Source organism: Xenia sp. Carnegie-2017, unplaced genomic scaffold (genome assembly GCF_021976095.1).
Source record: "Xenia sp. Carnegie-2017 unplaced genomic scaffold, XeniaSp_v1 HiC_scaffold_22, whole genome shotgun sequence".
Taxonomy (NCBI): Eukaryota; Metazoa; Cnidaria; class Anthozoa; order Malacalcyonacea; family Xeniidae; genus Xenia; species Xenia sp. Carnegie-2017.
Window position 1 is genome coordinate 8,804,871 of NW_025813485.1, and position 18,777 is coordinate 8,823,647.

At 35.1% G+C, this 18,777-nt stretch overlaps 4 protein-coding genes across 6 annotated transcripts in view; 2 read left to right on the forward strand and 2 right to left on the reverse strand.

The window, feature by feature from the left end:
• Positions 1-16,543, reverse strand: part of LOC124447328 — a 28,210-nt gene extending 11,667 nt beyond the window's left edge. The window contains exons 1-9 of one of the 3 annotated variants that reach the window (XM_046998236.1): positions 16,406-16,543; positions 8,879-8,968; positions 8,226-8,751; positions 5,687-5,978; positions 5,330-5,353; positions 4,743-4,910; positions 4,399-4,511; positions 3,418-3,544; positions 1,671-1,718 (exon numbers count right to left, since the gene is read on the reverse strand). In XM_046998236.1, the coding sequence (XP_046854192.1) occupies positions 1,671-1,718; positions 3,418-3,544; positions 4,399-4,511; positions 4,743-4,910; positions 5,330-5,353; positions 5,687-5,978; positions 8,226-8,270 (817 nt within the window). In that variant the 5' untranslated portion in view covers positions 8,271-8,751; positions 8,879-8,968; positions 16,406-16,543. Of the gene's footprint in view, positions 1-1,670; positions 1,719-3,417; positions 3,545-4,398; positions 4,512-4,742; positions 4,911-5,329; positions 5,354-5,686; positions 5,979-8,225; positions 8,752-8,878; positions 8,969-9,065; positions 9,189-16,405 lie in introns of those variants that run through there. The other 2 variants (XM_046998237.1, XM_046998235.1) reach the window with 2 other exon arrangements.
• Positions 10,357-13,762, forward strand: LOC124447330. Its single transcript, XM_046998242.1, has 4 exons — positions 10,357-11,120; positions 11,427-11,793; positions 12,195-12,266; positions 12,461-13,762. Exons 1-4 carry the CDS (start codon positions 10,401-10,403, stop codon positions 12,655-12,657), a joined length of 1,356 nt encoding a protein of 451 aa, XP_046854198.1. The 5' UTR covers positions 10,357-10,400; the 3' UTR covers positions 12,658-13,762.
• Positions 14,645-16,383, reverse strand: LOC124447334. Its single transcript, XM_046998244.1, is given in 2 exon segments — positions 14,645-15,055; positions 15,057-16,383. Coding segments are annotated over 2 exon segments (501 nt in total). The 5' UTR covers positions 15,147-16,383.
• Positions 16,544-16,734: 191 nt separating the features above from the next.
• Positions 16,735-18,777, forward strand: part of LOC124445607 — a 49,848-nt gene continuing 47,805 nt past the window's right edge. The window contains exon 1 of the mRNA XM_046996345.1: positions 16,735-17,030. Coding sequence (XP_046852301.1) covers positions 16,989-17,030 — 42 coding nt within the window. The 5' untranslated portion in view covers positions 16,735-16,988. The remainder of the gene's footprint in view (positions 17,031-18,777) is intronic.

The window sequence follows — 18,777 nt, forward strand, 5'->3', positions numbered from 1 at the left end:
ATTTATGTTCTTTGGATGGGCTGAGCCCCATTTCCCTTGCCCCCTTTTCACTTACACCACTGGTAATGGTGTTCCATCTGGAAAAGAGCATGCTCAAAAACTCAGCAGTGCTTATTAGGCATCCTTTACATCTTTAATTTTTTTTTATCAATAACGACTTTATTGTTTGGACTGTGCGCTCTTCTTTACTCTTCCATACCATATTCAGGACTTGATGTAATGTTGTGAAATTTCCATTTTTCAGCAAATTCTTTGTATTATTTACTTGAGTATTGCGGGCCATTGTCAGATATGACCATTTCTGGAATGACATGCCGGGGAAATATTGACTTAGTGTGCTCTAGTAGAGTGGAAATTAAGGTGTCTGGCAGCTGACTAATCTCTAAGAAATTAGTACAGTAATGAACAACGAGAAGATAATCTTTAACTTGCAATTTGAATAAGTCAGTTCCAACTCTATCCCAGGCTGCAGATAGTCGGTTGCAATGGTTCTCGTTGTTGTTTTCTTTTATATTAAAGACACGTGCTGCAGCGAGAAATCATATCTAAAATTCTGGAAGACATTCCAGACCAACACAAGCTTTCGCATACATGAAATTTACACCTTTCTACAACAGGGTGACCATCGTGTGTATGACCTTGGGTATAAATTCTACTTCATGATTATACTTTTGAAGGCGTGGTAGGGATCTTTGTAATCTAACACTTTTTTGATCGTCTTGGAAAATATTGCTGTAAGTTGGTTGTGATCAAATCGCACTCTAACTATTCGCTTCGCAGAATTGTTAGCATTCAAATACTACAGCAAGGGTTTCTTTCTCAATCTGAGTACATTATGTTTATGTTTTAAATTAGAAGTAAAACAAATGTGACCATCTGCATTTCATATTTGCTTAGTAAAATGAAACAAAATAAAATCATGAAATCAGAAACAATTCTAAGTGCATATAACATTAAGAATTTATGATTCTGAGAAGAGCATAAATTATTTAACAGGCTCGACAGACAAAGTTTTTTCAAGTTTTATGAGCTTATTTAGTTTAAAAGATATTTTGATGCTGCATTTTGATGGCTGACACTTAAAAAGTAAATTGACTATATTTGTTAAATGTAGAATATTCTTGCGAGCATGAAGTAATAACTGAGATAAAACATTTATGCATGAATAACTACAAAAGCCAAGATGGTAAATATGGTCGCTTTTTTGATGCGTTAAATCATAATTGAGCAACGCTAAGGCTTGCAGGGTACAGAAACCTTTTAGTCAATAATATTCTGTGCAACCTAGTTATTACACGAGACGTATCAGTCTTATCAGGTTAGAGGTTTTTCTTGTTTCTTCTAGACCTCTTGGAAGGTTTTAACTCTTTTTGGGTGCTAACAAAGCAAATCGTGTATTTCGTAATAATTAGACAATATTGGAAAGCATTTTCAGTAAACTCGATCACTTTTTTTAAGAAAAACATGCTTGTATAGTTATCCTAAATATATCTAATGGTTGTACTTAGTGATTATAACCCATATTCAAATTTAAGTAAAAAATCATGCGTATAATGAAACAGACAAACAAAAGAAGAATACATCGAGTTAAAAGTGTTATGTAACTTGTGCTGCTTATATCATGCTGCCATTTTTTGGTGGTTAAATTTTCATTTTAAAATAATACTTACTGCAACATGCTTCCCGGTCTCTTGGGTTTGTTATTAAATCGCATTCACCTGAAAGAAATTGCAAAACTATCAGCTAAAAGTGAGGCAGTTATTAATGTTTGCAATATTGCGTTATAGCCATTTTTCACGATTTGAATTCATATATTTAAGCAGTAGAGATTAAAAGAAAGTTTTATCTAGACAAAGTCACTAGTGTAACATAGGAAAATTTAATCTACAGGTAAGTCTACTCAATTAAAAAACAAATGAGTTTGAAAAACAAAGCAACCTTGCAAGCATAAACAGCCCGAAATAAATTCAATAAAAGCTAAAGTAAATGGTTTGAACCCGGGAGAACAAACATGAAAAAACAAACATGTAAAAATGGTTTGAACAAACTTGTAAAATTGATAAGCACAAAAAATATAAATGGGGTTGCACAGTTTCTACCCCCCCCCCCCTTAAATTTGGGGGGTCTTGGAATTTTCAAAAATGCCTTCTAAGGGTGGGTCGAAAAAATTTTGAATTTCTATGGGTGGGTTATAAACTAGCGGTGGGTATGTCTATGTAGGGGTGGGTTCCGAGATTTTCCCTATTAGAAAAATTATAAAAATAGATGAAATGCATCTATGATAAAAAAAAGTTAATAACTTCAAAGTTCAACATCACTCAATTTTTGCCCCCATGTTATTGCATCATCTATCTTCATATTACCCTATAAGGGACCAAAAATATCTCCCTAATTTGACACCATGTTATTGCATCAGCCATTGATTGCATCAGCCATTGACGACTTTGGTGAACTTGCTTGATTGACAATATTAGTGAATACATAGACTTTATCAGTGTTGTATATAGTATGCATAGAGAGACCATAAATAAGTCTAAAATCAGCTTTCCCGTAGAAAAAAACGAATTTTTTTTCGGCTCGTATGTAGGGGTGGGTAAGGAAATTTTGGACCCAAATGTAGGGGTGGGTATGTCTATGTAGGGGTGGGTTCCAACCCCTCTAGAAACTATGGGTTGAAAATTCAATAAACAATTAACTAATCTATGGAATTAATTTTTTGAAGAATTGAATAACATTTTTTTGGTGAAATTTGTATTTTTGGAATGAAACTACAAGTTGGCTTCGTCACTGAAAGTTTGACAGACATTGCAATTAGTACACTATATTATCTTTACAAATAAACTTTTGCACATCATTGACAGGAGAGGATCTAGGAGGTTGCTAGGAATGCACCCTCATGAAATTGTATAATTCCTTGGCAAAGATAGCTTATGTAAATGCAAATGTTATTAAATTGTGGCATTTCTAAATGATGCATCTTTCCGAGATCTCTCCGTCAGAGCCGTCCCTAAACCGTTAAATAGGGAGTGGAGCATTTATTCATTTTTAGTTCTGCCCAACTGATTTCTTTCGAGAGCAATTCACCCAAAGATTTAACTCATCTACTGTGAGATGAAATCAGTGAGGCACAATTGAGTTTGTGGATAAAAGGCCACTCACCAATTAACGTTCTCCATACGGCTCTTCCATTCAGGTTCCCTGCAGATTAAATTCTGGATCCGCTTTTCATTTATAATATCATAAAATTTGTTTTTCAGCGAAGTTGAACAAAGAATTACTCTTTCAATTCTTTTTTTGTTTATATTATTAAGACAAAATTTATCCCACTTTCTCATTAAGACGCATGTCTATCAGTATATGTTTTCAACCACACTGATTGTCACATATATTTGTTTACGTAAAGAAATATATACTTACCAGGTGACTTAATTTCTATTTTTGCAGCATCAGTACCATTATTATATGGAATTGATTTTACTTCTACACGGTATGTGACAGATGTTTTGCTGGGTGGAATAAAAGTGTAAAATTCCTCTGTCATGTCCTGAAAATGAGCAACAGTGAGTGAACAAATAATCCGATTTCAATACTGATTAGTCACATTGCAAGTGCGTAGGAAGAGACTTAAGGTTTAACATTATTAATTTTGGACTCTCTTTTGTTTATACCTTTTTATCTACAGGGTGTCGCAAAAAATTGGAACCCATACAAATAATTACGTAAGCATTAAAGTAAAATCTGCACAATGCAATTTGTCTGCAAGAGTTTTTTTTTCAGTTAATTTAATTACATGAAAATTTGTCAATGTTTGCATGCAACTATAGTATGGAAAATATGATTAGGTTTGTGTGGTTGTTACAACTCAATTAATGTCGCTTTGATTTTACAAAGCTTTTGCGTCATAAGCTTCAAATAAAATTCAGTATATGTAGTACTTTGTTTTTCTTTAACTAATGTACAAAGCCTACGAGGTTCAGAACTGTCGAATCGAGTTCATTATACTGTAATAAACAAATAATTATTTTTTGCGAGCTGCGTTTTTTAGGACACCTTGCATGTATCTTTAGAATACAAAATCACTTCTATTAATTCAGAATATCTTTAGGCTTGTAAATGGAAAACAAAATGCATGAAAAGAGCCATTTTGCTTGGAGGCATCCTATATGCTTTTTATAACACTCGTATTTTTAATTGTTTGAGACAAAAATTGAATTGCCATTAAATAACAATAGCTCTTTGCTAACAACAAATAAGCCATAATTTCACTGATTGCTTTGGATGTCATGAGGAACATCCTTCAATGTTTAGTTAAAGGTGAGTCAAAGATTTCTATTTTAACTTTGCTAATCTTTATGTCATATTTAAGAGCCCTAAATATGTCAAGCAATATAAAATCACCTCTTTTGAATCAAAGTACTTTGGTTCTCTGTTGTATTGATCACACTCCTTGTAACTATTAGCAGTATAAGGGCTGAGTACCGTAAGTTGCCAGCCCCATAGATCCGCTCGACCTTAAAAACAAGATTGTGCACGTAAAATATACTAGCCAGATGCTATATTCACTTATATTACTGTTTTCCTCTGCTTCATTCAGAATCATATGGCCTTTGGCTGTGACATTACTTGCAGTTTAAATCAATTTAAATTTTCTCGATACCCATTGAAAAAATTGGTGGCATTTATAACAATCATTAGTTTGCATTTTAATGGTAAGTGAGATCAATATTAAACAACATCTTTACCTATTCTAGGAACATCCCATGTTATCGCCAACCGTACTTGAGGTATTTGTCCTGCTGGAACGTTGCCTTCGACTTGAATTTCCACTCTCAAGTTGTCAACCTTCGGAGGGAAGCTTTTGATATTCTCACACAACCATTCGTCAACATGTATGCACGCTGTATAAGGATCTTAAAGTAAGAAAAGATGAAAATAACGACAATATTGATGTTGCGCTTCAATTTAAGTTAGCACACTTTGTTAAGATGTGTTGTTGTGCCTGATAGTACTAAACGGTTTAAGTCATGTAATCATTGTAGAGTATGCGATGGCAAAACGTGTTGCAGCCGTAACCGTTAATTTTTTGAACTATTGAGAACTATATATTGATCATAGTTTTTCCAACAAAAAACAATAGCAATAACAAAAATTGTCTTCAATTCAATCATCAATTTCAGTTGTTGATAATGGTAAAAAATGATATCGAAAAAATAGTATATTTTTAGTGATATCATGAATGTATATACAAATAGACTGCCAATTTCAAATACATATGGAAAACAAGCTTAAAAGATATACTCATTGCATAGCTTATCAAGACACTACATACCGTATGGACGAATGCACCATGGATCTATTCAAGAGAAACAGCACATAAATTCATGAAGTTTCTTACTGTTTAATGCCTATTCATACCTCACTGACTTATCTACTTTCATAAGGGGGGGGGGAGGAAGAGACGGGTGCTAAATTATGTGGCGTCTATACAGTGAATCAGTCAAGACAAAGTCAATGTAAATATGTACAAATTATTTCAAATGTACATAATTAATTCTTGTTCAAATTATTTCAATTTTGACTTAATCCTTAAATGATATAAGTTATAATCATGGAAATACAGGGGAAGACTTGACAAGTATTGTCAGTGTACAGGAAAAGGTTTAATTGAAGAGTAATCTTATTTTACCCGGAAGCTTAATCCTTGCTGCAGTACGACCAAGATTTCCGTTTTCGTCTGTTCCCACACACTCGTAAACACCAGTTGTTTGTTCATTCAACGAGATGATAACTAGCTCTTTACTTCTTTGTACAAAATCATCTTCATTAAGGAAAAGATTTTGGCCATCCTTGAGCCAGCGATATGAAGTTGCATTTTGAATCTCGCATCTCATCATCACTGTTGTTCCTGACTCGTAAGTTCCATTTTGTAAACTTTGCATGATTTTTAAAGTTCTTCTTGTTTTTGTCGCTGAAAATTCCTGAAGGAAAGAAAATTGTGAAAAGTTTTGAAAATTGGCATTAAACAAAAAGACGTATTCCAAAGAATCAGCCTTGAAAATAATTAAAAAGATAAAGGTGAACAGGGGAAAAATACTTTGCCTGAGCCAACATATCGTAGAGTCTCGAAAGTAGCCTCTCCCTGAAAGTAACTTCTCCTTGAAACTAGCCTCCCCCCGAAAACCTTGTCACCCTAAAGGTAGCCTCTCCCTTAAAGAGACCTCATTTTGAAGGTCACCACCACCTTTAAAGTGGTGACTTCATAGCTCAGTTGGTTAGAGCACTGTACCGGCATCGCAGAGATCATGGGTTCGAATCCAGTTGAGTCACCTGAATTTTTCAGGTTCTTGAGACAATTGCTTAAATCAGGGGTTTTCAAACTAAGGCCCGCGGGCCAGAAGTGGCCCGTTGGGCCTCTCAATCCGGCCCGCAGAGACACTTAAGAAAAAAATATTATTAAACCAAATATACTTTGCAAGAGTGGCTTACGTCAATTTTTGTCCCAACTTCCTACTTTCGTTTCAAGCACATTGCGAAATTTAAAAAGCTGAAGGATATCGTGGAATTTTATAGTGAAGTTTTATATTCTTCGGCCCTCAACATGCTGGATGAAAGTTCATGTGGCCCTCTGGCTGTAAAGTTTGGAGACCCCTGGCTTAAATTGTCCAGCAAAGTGCGAAGATCATATCTACATTTAATTTCAAACACCGCACTGCATATAACATTCTCTGATAAAGTATGGCTTGTCGGTAACTTTGCATTCTTGTCATCATAAACAAAATAAAACGAACTATGAGTACCTCAATCATTAATTTTATAACAAAGGCATTCTCAAGTGTCACTTTGAAAATACGCTGCTACTTTTGAATGAATATGTCAACAACTAGTTCAAAATCAATGCTTAATGACGATAACAGCCTCAAATGTTTACTCTCCCATAAATATAACTGAAGCTAGACTAATATGGCCATTCAGGCGATTTTACCAAATATTTTTGAAAAGGCCGTTTCCATAGGTTTTAGGTATTCTCCAAGCGTCTCAAAACCCATATCTATGAAACATTTGTTTGGACTGACTTGTCTCAATGTCTTCTATAAGTTCAAACTATAGTACCTTGTATGTAAAGTTATGCTGAAATCATCGCAATTCTAAGTCTGAGAAAGCGATCGCAAGATATCAATTTCATTTTGCAAAAATTCAGCTCATTAAGAAAGGCGTGAAATTTATAATAAATAAAGCACTACTCTCCTTAGGATCTTGGATAGTGCGTTTCTGCAGGAAGTCATAAGATCAGATATTCTTCTTATTTCCTAGCTACGGCTCTCAAGTTTAAAGATTAAAGGAGAAGTCAAGCAAGATGATAAAACCCGGGAGTTATAGCTGGGGCAAAGAATAAGCAGATGGGAGAAGGTGTCACTGCTTCTTTTGAAAAACACACCCAGCTTAAAATCGGTGAAATACAACGGTGCTTATAATTTCAGTGAATTTATAATTGTCGGGGCGCCGATCAATTTACGCAAAATATATACTGTAAAAAAGTGCATGTTTGACGAAGTCCAAGTTATAATTATTAATTTATATATAAGTATTTTTATCGCTCTCTGAAAGTGATTATTCATCTCAGACTGATATCGTGCAATTATTTGCCTTAGGATGTATCACAAATTGGAGCGGTCTTTCTATTTTTCTTAATGTGAGCACAGATTTCTAATTGGTGATCAGGGTCAAACAATCATATTTTGTACTGCGTCTTTTATCAAATAGCTAAGGTTGATCAAAATGAAAAACATTGCTCAATTGAGCATCATCAAAGCGCTAAGTGTCTCTTGACTTCGCAATAAAATTTGGTTCCTATATAGACCTGTCGCACGTTTCATCTGAGAGTCATTAAAGGCCTTTTAAGAGCGAAGGTATCGATTATATAACTATCAATCGTCGATGTGTTTACGACATACGACTATGAGACGACGGTTTGAGAAACTTGTGACAGGGCAATGAAACGTGAAAAAACAAATCATTACGATTTTTGTATATGTCGATTCTACAATTTATCTCGCCGATAAACGGATCTTGTGCCATAAGCTATAACGCGTCAAATAGATTTACAACATCCCGATTTCTTCGTTTACTTCCCCATTCTCATACCCTCACAGTCACTCATATACGTTCATGCATACAAATAGCATAAATACAGCAATGTCAAAGCATGGCTTATTAAGGTTACTTACCAAAGGCAATAGAAAAGCCATTAAAATTAGTAAAACTTCCATCATGAACTAGTTTGTGAGATCGAAATTCTTTGATTGAGATCACTTCAATACATTTCCCACTTCCTTCATTTGTATAGTTCCACTTTAATATGCCGAATGTCTTCGTGGAAAAAAATTATAATGACCGTCTGCCCCAAGAAGTCGATAACGACGGCTCATACAACAAAAAATGTAATTTTTTAACAGCTTGCTCACGACTACACTGATCGGTAGAGTTGCTCTTATGCCTTTGGTATTAGCTAAAAGGCCCACACAATATGTTTCAAATCGAAGGTATTAAAGTTACTAGTCACCAACGGTGTATCACAAAGCTTCTTTAATATATCACTTATGTTATGTTAATAAGCTTAAGACGCAACTATATTTAGTCTTTGCTAAGATGAAATATTCCACTGTTGTTGATGATTCTACCGTCTCGATGAAGAAAGAAATGCTTGGAACAAGCCATATGGAGTAACTACCGAACAAAATGTCGTTCAAAAGTCTGTAAAATATATTTGAAAATTGCGACACGCATTATGACTCAGAGCTTTCTTTTGTAGCAGTAGGAAACCAAGAAGATTGAATGATCTTCTGTGTTTAAAAATTGTATACGTGTACAAAATACTTACACAACGCTCCCTATCAAGGCATTTCATGAATGTTACATTTGATAAGATGGAATAGAATTCTTTTCTTCTGATGGAATGGCGTAGTTCAGTCTAAAATAGTTCAAAAGTTGTCAAGCAACGCGGGTAAGCGTTCCCAAACAATACCAAAACCGAGGGCAAAACGATAACAAGCCTTCCATCACTTTACCTAAATTTTTTCACAATTTCTAACTTCGAAAAAAAGGAGCATTGTAGTGCTAAAATTTTACGATATATTTCATATATAGCATATAAACTACTCGATATGATCCATTGATATTATGAATATCTTAGGTCAAATAACAGCATGGCACTCGCTATTAACATATTTTTAACTAAAATGATTAGAAAGATTTATAATTAGGATCACATAATCGTGATGTGCAGCGGCTACCCACAAAAATTAATTAGAGACAAAACAACTCGAGGCAGATGACGACATAGAAAAGTAAAATGTAATTGACATGAACTGTGTATAAACATTTATCGAATGATGAAAATTTTATGTTAAGATGTAACGGTAGATATGAGTGCAAAAGCAAACAAATGAAAGACAATTTTTTCGAAATTGCAACGTTTTTAGTGGACAAGCAGTAGCAAAGCCTATTGTTTAGGAACATATTATACACGACTGTAAACTCCTTGGCGCACAATAGAGTGTGTGACACTCTTCCAGTATCTGTGAAATATTAATAAAAATTCAGTCTATAAACTCATAGAGAATAAAGAAAGATGGTCAGCATATAATTTTGGGCTTCTCTTAAGGATAAAGACACTGCAAGAGCCCCCTCAGTTTTTGAGGTTGTACGCTCATGTATGCCAACACTGAAGAAAAAATATTAATGCATTTTTTCACGTTTTGCTTTCTTGCAACGAGAGAAAAAACGGCAATGAGCGGGGTTTGATTTTTGTTCTTTCTTAGCGCTTAATATTTTTGAAAATAAGAACTGGGATGGCCTGCTGCTTGTTGTCGCTGCTGCTTTTAACAATCTTCTGAACTTCAGCATGATATAATCGCCGGTTTCTCGCACGCCATGCTGCCAATTATAAATTGTGCATGGAAGGGATTTTGCCACAGGCTATTGTCAAGAAGAATGACGAGGCGACTCAGACAAGTCCGACTTGTAACTCTATGCAAAATATGTGGTGTTTCTTGAAACATAGATGAAACTTTACGATGGCCCGTAAGGGACATCAGCAAACGTAATATGTGGTGGCAAACATTAAAATCGTGGAAGCAAACATTTAAATCGTGGATGCAAACTTTTAAATGTGGAAGCAAACATTTAAATCGTGGAAGCAAACTTTTAAATTGTGGAAACAAACTTTTAAATTGTGGAAGCAAACATTTAAATCGTGGATGCAAACTTTTAAATGTGGAAGCAAACATTTAAATCGTGGAAGCAAACTTTTAAATCGTGGAAGCACTGTATTTATTATTTCAATTGGCGCATGCCATATCGCCTTATAATGATATTATAAGGTCGAGATTTGAGGGAATATAATGTTTTGTAGTCAGTGCGGTTGTTTGTTGTTTTTACAAGCAAAATTTTGCCACCTCTGTGGTCATACTACGTCTGGAGACATAAGTAACTCAGCAGCTTGTCCGATAAAGAATATCAACAAAAATCAAGGTACAAATGTTCCGTCTAATGCTTGTGATTCGTTTGACTCAAATCTGACTATATCAACGGCGAGCACCACCACAGTTGGCCAATCTTGTACTCCTGTGTCTTTCAAAGAGTACAGGAAACGAAAGGAGCAAGAAAGAAGCTCAAGATTTCGTCCCAAAGCTAAAAGAGCAAAACATAATGAGACAAAAGATAGAACACCCAGCGAAGTGAATATCAATGTTGGATTGAGAAGATTTCGTGAAGACGATCTAAAATTTGTTCGAGGAAGTACGTTACCTTTGATTGTTGCCCCAACGATTGGCGCAAAAGAATTACTCGAGAAAGCCTCTGAGAAAATTGTGAAATTTAACAGTGAAGTATCTGGTGAACCTTTTGGATTTACTCTTTTATATCCAGATCGTACCAGAGTCAGCAACTTGCCTGGAAGTAGTGAACCGTTTACCTTGGAAAGATACAAAAAAGAAATTGGAAAACAGTATTCCCGCCTTACTTTTCACGTGTGTAGAACTGATGAATACTTAAAATTTTTGTGCAAGCCATCTTATTGCAGTGAAGTCAATAGTGACTCTGATCTTAATATTGTTGATGAGGTAATAATTCACCATCAAATTATTGTAATTATGTGAAGGTTTTCACCCTAACGAAGAGTATGCCTTTTGCACTTTAGGAGATAGAAAATTAAACCAAACTACAGCCTCATTGGCATTATTTGGTAGTCTGTCTCAATTTTTTATGATTATCATGTACTGCTAATTTTGGTATGGTTAACCCAAAATGTGTTTGCTCCCAAACTTCCAGCAGTATGTGTGTTTGCCCTCAAATGTTATCATCATTACGTGTTATACAGCCATAAATAAATTTTTTGCTGTAAGATAATGTTTTTTTCTTTTGCACAGTGCTTGACAAAAATTCGTGATGATGATTTGAGCTTGCAGAATGCCAACAATTTGGAAACTATAGTTGAAGTGTCGAGTGCTCATGGTATTACTCAAGAGGCAAATATCAGCAACTTAAGTGCACAGTCAGGTTTAAGTAGTATCCCTGAAGAGTCAAACACAATCATGTCTTGTGTGGAATCAAGGGAATCAGTCTTCAGCAATATTGCAGAGGAAGAAGTTAGTTTGGAGTCAAGTATGTGCACCACTACTCAAAAGAGCAAAAAAAGTGGAGAGTCAAACATTGGTGATTTAATCGAAGAGTCAAACATGATCAATGAAGTTGAATATTCATATAATTCAAGTGAAGTCATTGAAATGCCTGAAAGTATGTTATTACATATTTATTACAGTTTTGTGCATGGATCTGTTGTTCAAAATAATTACAAACCGAGCAATGCAGCAAGGATGCTCAGGGCTCTAGAAATTAATTATTGCTGGTAAAACCTGTTTTTTGTGTTGTGAAACAATCTCAAACCATTTTTTTTATTTCTTTTTTCTCAAAACTAACACAGCATATGCAGCAAAGGTCAAATGGTAATGCTGATTACTGGGTTGCTCGTTTGCTTAGCATATTTTGCCAGTTTGCCGAGATTTTTCATTCATAAAAGATTCACGTAGCCCATTGAAGTTTAGTACTTTCTGCACTTTTTAAATTACACTTGTTTAATAAATCACTTCCTGTGCTACATTGTCAGAAATTCATAGATTAATTGCATTCACATACAGGTAGTACTTTGTTGGAAGAGAATGAAAATGAAAGCTTGACGTTAATTTCAACAGAAATGGAAAATGTTTGTGGTATGTTTGTGAGGTGAAAGTTAGTTTTTATGTTGTCGTAATTGTCAATGGCCAATCAGAGCAAAAGAAATGTCACCATAATTCCATATATGTCACATAAATATGACAATTACGATGATATACGACTTATGCATATTAGTCTTTATGATGGTTTCATATTCTTTACAAATTTTGGTTTTGCTATTTTTTCATAGATACTCTTTTCCACGGCAGTCTATTTATGGTAGAGGATTGGGCACGCAATATAAAAGAGGGCCCTGTTCACCCAGTTGTATGGAGAAGATCTCTTCTTAGAGACGATATGATCCTAACATTTAAAGAAAAAGTGATCTTGAATAGTAATCTCAGCATTACTCTTATTGGCTACAATGGCAGGGAGGAAGAAGGATAAGGCGATGGTGTCTTTCGTGATGCCCTTAGCTCTTTTTGGAATCATTTTTTCACCTCATTGGCTGTTGGAGCTCAGGAAAAGATCCCGACAATAAGACACGACTACCAGAAAAGTGAGTGGGAAGCAATTGCACGTATTCTGGTTTATGGTTACGTCAGAGATGGGTATTATCCATTGTCCTTGTCAGTTGGCTTTATGTCATTCTGTATGTTTGGTGATGATGGCATTTCAAACGAATTTCTATTGTCATCTTTCTGCCAGTGTCTCGCAGAGGACGAAAAAGAGATTTTTGACCGGTGTTTCAGTGAAGACAACGCTCCAGGTGAAGAAGACGTATTGGAATTCTTGAGCAATTATAAGTGCTTTCGTAACCCATCGAAAACAAATATAAAGCAAATTATGTCGGAAATTGCGCATCAGGAGATTATCCAAAAACCGCGATACATTTTGAATTGCTGGTCTTCTATTCTTCAATGCCTGAAGATTTTTCCAGATTTCCAATCCATTGACACTTTAAACAAGATGTATGATACTAAAAAACCAACAACGAGAAAAGTGATAAAATTGATTGAATCCTCACCTGCAACGGACCAAGAAAGACAATGTATAGACTATTTAAAGAAATACATCAGGTCCTTGCAAGGAAACATGTTGTCTCTGTTTTTGCAGTTTGTCACGGGTAGCGACGTTATAGGTTCTCAAGGAATACAGGTTTCGTTTACTGTTCTGGACGGCACAGCTCGTAGACCAGTTGTTCACACTTGTGGGCCCCTACTTGAGATCCCTTCAACATATCAATCATACAGTGAGCTATCTGAAGAGTTCAGTGAATTGCTTTCAAACAAAGATGCGTGGCATTTCACCATTGTATAAGTTTGAGCAGGCTAGTTGTTGAATATTTTTTGTTTCCCTTTGATTATTATCAAAGCAATCTTACTAAGTTGTTTGTAAAATAGTTGGGAGTTTTGTTTCAAAAGGACCTTGCTAGTTGTGTGTTAAAACGTTATTTATTACGAAATCATCAATACTATCATGATAGTTATGTTCAAAGTCAATCTTAATCGAAAATGTAGCTTTTAATACTAATTTTTAATGTTTTTCTTGATTACGTTTAATTTTCTTGTAATAATGTCAATCTTCGGTATAACTCTAAACCATCTCGTTCATTATTTGGATACGACAAACCTTCTGTTTCCATTACGTAAATGAAATATTGGTGAAAAATGTTTTCTTCTAGTTCTTCCATTTGACAATGTATTTCCATTTCATCAATTTGAGCTTGCGAGACTTCCATTAAACAATCCTGGCGCCCATGATATTCGGGCAGAAAGTACATAATATCTGGAATTCCATTAACATTACTATGTTGACTCTTTGTAATGTGATGAGAATTCCATTGTTCTCTTACCCTATCAAGATCGTTCTGAAGAACTTTTGAGAAGCAGAACCACAAACACTCAACATTGAATACATTTCCCATATCAAGTATTCCATAGTCAATCATGTCTTTAAATAAATTAATCCACCAGTTTGATCTGTCCTTTCTGAAGAAAGCCCACCATGCTTCTATTCGCTGGTTGGACGGAGATGAACTATATTTGTGTGATCTTAAGCCTGCCAATTCATCCTCATGATTTGAGCGGAAGAAACATTGTATTGTCGCTGCGATTCCATTTTCTGTCCCACAATCCGTAACAAGTTGGGTTGGACAACCATGCACCTCTTTAACGTGATTAAGATAAAACATTGCTATAATTTTTGGATCGTTGTTGGAACGAGACACCTCCAGCCATAAAATTCGTCGACTGAATCCATCGACAGCACCATGAATAGGAAAACCATAAGGCTTTAGCTTATCGTATCCTACACAAACAACATATTTGCCTGCTGAAAAAATTCAGAAAAATTCGGATGTGATTTAATGTTTATTATTGTTGCGTTGATCATTTTTGAAAGAAAACATGTTAGTTAATTAAAAGCAATTTGCTCATATTTGTAGTGAGTCAATCCATTGGTACCTACCATCCACGTGCCAAGTTGCATTTGCTCCAGCTGAGTTGAAAGTTCGTCTTCTCAATCTTCGGGCTCTACGTTCTTCGACGCCAACAGGATCAATTTCTTTCATTAAATCCGCCACCAACTTGCGAGGAACATGAATTCGATGCCTTAAACGTAATGCATGCCAAATGCTTCTATAACCAGAGAGTCTGCCAGGTCCATGCATTTCTTCAAGAACTGCAGCACGTATGCGATTTCTTTCAATCGGCATGGGATTACCTCGCCTTCTCAAACCAAGAGCGTTTAAATCCCTCTTTAGAGTTTTTAAACACATATCAATTCCTTTCTTTTCTAAAAGTCCCACAATCGCTTCATAGGGATAACCACGATGAAAGTAGTTGCGTTATCAGCTGTTCGTGGTTAGGTTGCGCTGAACAGTCGTCGCAAATCTCATCAACTCCACTAACGAGTCCGCAAAAGATACAATACATAATGGGAATGTTGAACGAGCATTTCGCAAGATATCGCTTTAGTATCAACGCTATTAACTTACGTTAAAAAGATACGCTCGATTTTGGTACAAGCTGCTTAAATTTTGCAGCCACGATTTATATTAAAAGTTTGCTTCCACGATTTAAAAGTTTGCTTCCACGATTTAAATGTTTGCTTCCACATTTAAAAGTTTGCATCCACGATTTAAATGTTTGCTTCCACAATTTAAAAGTTTGCATCCACGATTTAAATGTTTGCTTCCACGATTTAAAAGTTTGTTTCCACGATTTAAATGTTTGCTTCCACGATTTAAATGTTTGCCACCACATATTATGTTTGCTGATGTCCCTTACGGGCCATCGTAAAACTTAAATTTTAAAAAAATTAGTAAAAAATCATGGTAAAAATTGCATTATAGGAGTGAAAAGTTCGTACTGGCTCCTCCCGTGCCAGCTATGTAAATAATTTTATCATTCTTTTTGCAGTCAAAATTAAGACCGAAAATTTCTCAAAACGGTATCGGCCAGCAGTATGATTATACGTGCCACTTGCTATTTATAGGTGCGTTACTAGGTCCATCCAATTTGTACTTCATGTTTTAACGATCAGACCAAAATTTTTTTCGTCAGTTACAGAGTGCATAGAGGAGTTGGCAATAATGAAAAGGCTACAAAGACTGAGTGACTTTAGTTATGAATCATTCTAATCAGTTTAATCGTTTCACTTAAGAATGCGTTCATTTTAGAACATCTGTAGAAATGGAAATGACATTAATTTGTTTTTTTTTGCAGTTTCGATTGATTGTTTTGTTTCCTTTGAACGTCAAGTTAGTGGGTGCCGTGCTGTTATTTGCCCTTTATAAAATATGAATAGAGCACTGAATCTTTTGTGCTTTAGATGAAATACGGTTTAATTTTAGCACAATTAAAAATGCTCTATTGCATTTTTTCATTGCCAGGAACTACAAAAAGCTAGGCAAAGTGACGGAGCTCTACAAAATTTTTGCCTCAGTTTTGACATTTTTTACAAATGTTTACCCGATTTGTTTGATTTTTCAGACAATTTACTCAAAGCTACGGCATTGTACAAGAATGGCAATTTGTTCTATACTTAATCTATCCATAATCATTCATGAAATATCGTGATATGTCACATTGCGCAGTTGTACGCGTTTTACTATACATGTTTCAGTTTTCTATGCCCTAAAGTTTAACAAATGACACTCAGCATGTCAAAGACATATTCAACCCTACCTTACCTTCCAGCTGGAAATGGAATGTGTTAAGTCTTGAAGCGTGTCATAATTGTCAAAAGTCTTGTTTTGAACGAGATATTGTTAGTTATAGTTATTAAAATGGCCTATTGGTTGTTCAAAGTATAAAACACATCTTTAATTATCGCAACAACATCATCAACAACAGTGACGAGTACTTTATCTTACCACAAAATGTAAACATGAATACGATTCTGCTAGGCTCATTTACATAAGAAATAAGACATATGAATACCTGAAAGAAGGCTTTGTTGATCACTTGATCTATTTCGTCAGCAAAACCTCATAAATTAAAAAAAATTGCGTGGGTCGGCCCTAACTTACACCAGCACCAAGAGAACAACTTTACAATACAAATTGAAAATACCGTATTTTTTTAAGCAAGCTGTCGGTAAATTACAGTTTTAGTTGCTTGGGCCAACGATACCGATTTCTTGGTACAGACAATTCTGATAACTTTTTCCTGGAAGGCTTTTGGCATGGTAATAGCCAAACTACAAACTAAGGAAGTCGACAATGTGTTGAAGTGATCTCAATAAAAACTTTTTGAACAAAGAAGTAGTTTGTGATGGAAGGTGCACTATTTTTGATTGCTTTTCTACTGCCTTTGGTAAGAAGCTTTTATAAGCCATCATGATATTGTCATATTTATATACTATTTATGAGCATGAACATATATAGTAGAAATATGAAGGTATGAGAATGGGGAAGTGAGCTTGGCTATCGGGATTTTGTATATCTCTATGACGTTACAAATGCCGAACTTCCATCAGTTATCAAATAGACAACTCGAGGAAGATCATCACAGCTGTGTCAGCTGTCGATAAACTATACACATGTTTTAAATCAGTATAGACCTATCAATTTGGGTTTTCTTACTTTCGTTAGTCTTAAACCAGTCTCATAAGTCTAATGACATGTCACAGTGACAATTGATGGTTTTATTATATATAGTATGGCACCTCTTCTCATAATCATCTCATTCTTGTATTTATAGCAAATGCTTTGTAACCTTGTAACGAATGACAAATAGAACGTGACTCGTCTATAGCAACCAAATCTACTTAACTTTTGTGCGTAGTCGAGACGGAGAGACACCAAATTTACACTTAACGTGTTGGCTGTATCTACATTAAGAGAAGTTTTTTCTGATCTGATTGACTTTAGCCATAGGATAAAGTCGCTATACAAAATACGTTTGCTTTACACGAATCACTAATTCTGCGTTCAGTCACATATATGAAAATTATCCGCATATTTTTGCATTATTCATATCATACATTTAGTGAAACAATTGCCACATCTTTGAAACAAACTTAAATCTGATACGTTGCCAAACCCAATGAAATAATGCAATTGCACGACATTTGTCTAAGAAGTATTAAAAAATAAAAATATCAGTGAGCAGAAAATGCTTAAACTAATAACCGGCGTTTGGACAACAGCACACATGCCTTATCCTAGCAATATGATAAGGAACCTGAAAAAATCAGGTAACTCAACGGGAATCGAAGTTGAGTCACCTGATTTTTTCAGGTTCCTGAGACGATTGCTTAAATTGTCCAGCAAAGTGCGAAGATCATATCTTCATTTAATTTCAAACACCGCACTGCGTAAAACATTCAACATCATCATGATAATTAATGTAACACAGTTTTGCCAAAAATGTGCTTGTTCAATTGGTTTGTTATAAAAACGCCAAAAACGAGAGAATTTGGATCATCCTGCTGTCTTCATTATTTTCCAAATGACTAATCCTTTAATTTTACCGACTGTAGTCGATGTTTTTCATGTACTCTGTGCTCCTTATACACTAATATCAACACCCACTGAATTCAAAACAGATTTCACCCATCTAGACACAGTGTCTTTTGACACAGGGCTAAAAAATTTCCTACAACTTATGAAAAATTGAGTATTTCAATTACCATATAATAGAGTTCGACTTACATATTTATCAATGTGTCTATCAGCACAAAGCCTTGAATCTTGTGAAAACACCTGTACTTCAATTGGTTAAAAATGTCTGTCAACATTTGTTTCCTTCAATTTACATTGGATCGTTATACGATAACAAGATTCCAGCTTCTGAAAATAATCAATACCCATGACGTTTAACGCTTGCAATCTTTGTGCTGTTACGAGACAGAGAAGCATTCCTGTCTTTAATGTTAACTGTTTCAATGTCAGCACTTCTGGTTAACCCAAATTTTTGAGATATTCCAAAACAATGTTTACATCCCCTATTTGTGTGTACTTTAATAATGTGAGCCGTAATTCAAATACTTCTTTCATCGCACAAAAAACCAGTGGGTGATCATCACATGATTGCCCAATCTCTAGACTAACTACTGAAG

Excerpts from the sequence above, each read along its gene's own strand:
- LOC124447330 (XM_046998242.1), top strand. The coding sequence starts at position 10,401 with ATGTTTTGTAGTCAGTGCGGTTGTTTGTTGTTTTTACAAGCAAAATTT. Across the intron at positions 11,121-11,426 it reads ATCTTAATATTGTTGATGAG|TGCTTGACAAAAATTCGTGA; the intron begins GTAATAATTCAC and ends TCTTTTGCACAG. Across the intron at positions 12,267-12,460 it reads AGAAATGGAAAATGTTTGTG|ATACTCTTTTCCACGGCAGT; the intron begins GTATGTTTGTGA and ends ATTTTTTCATAG.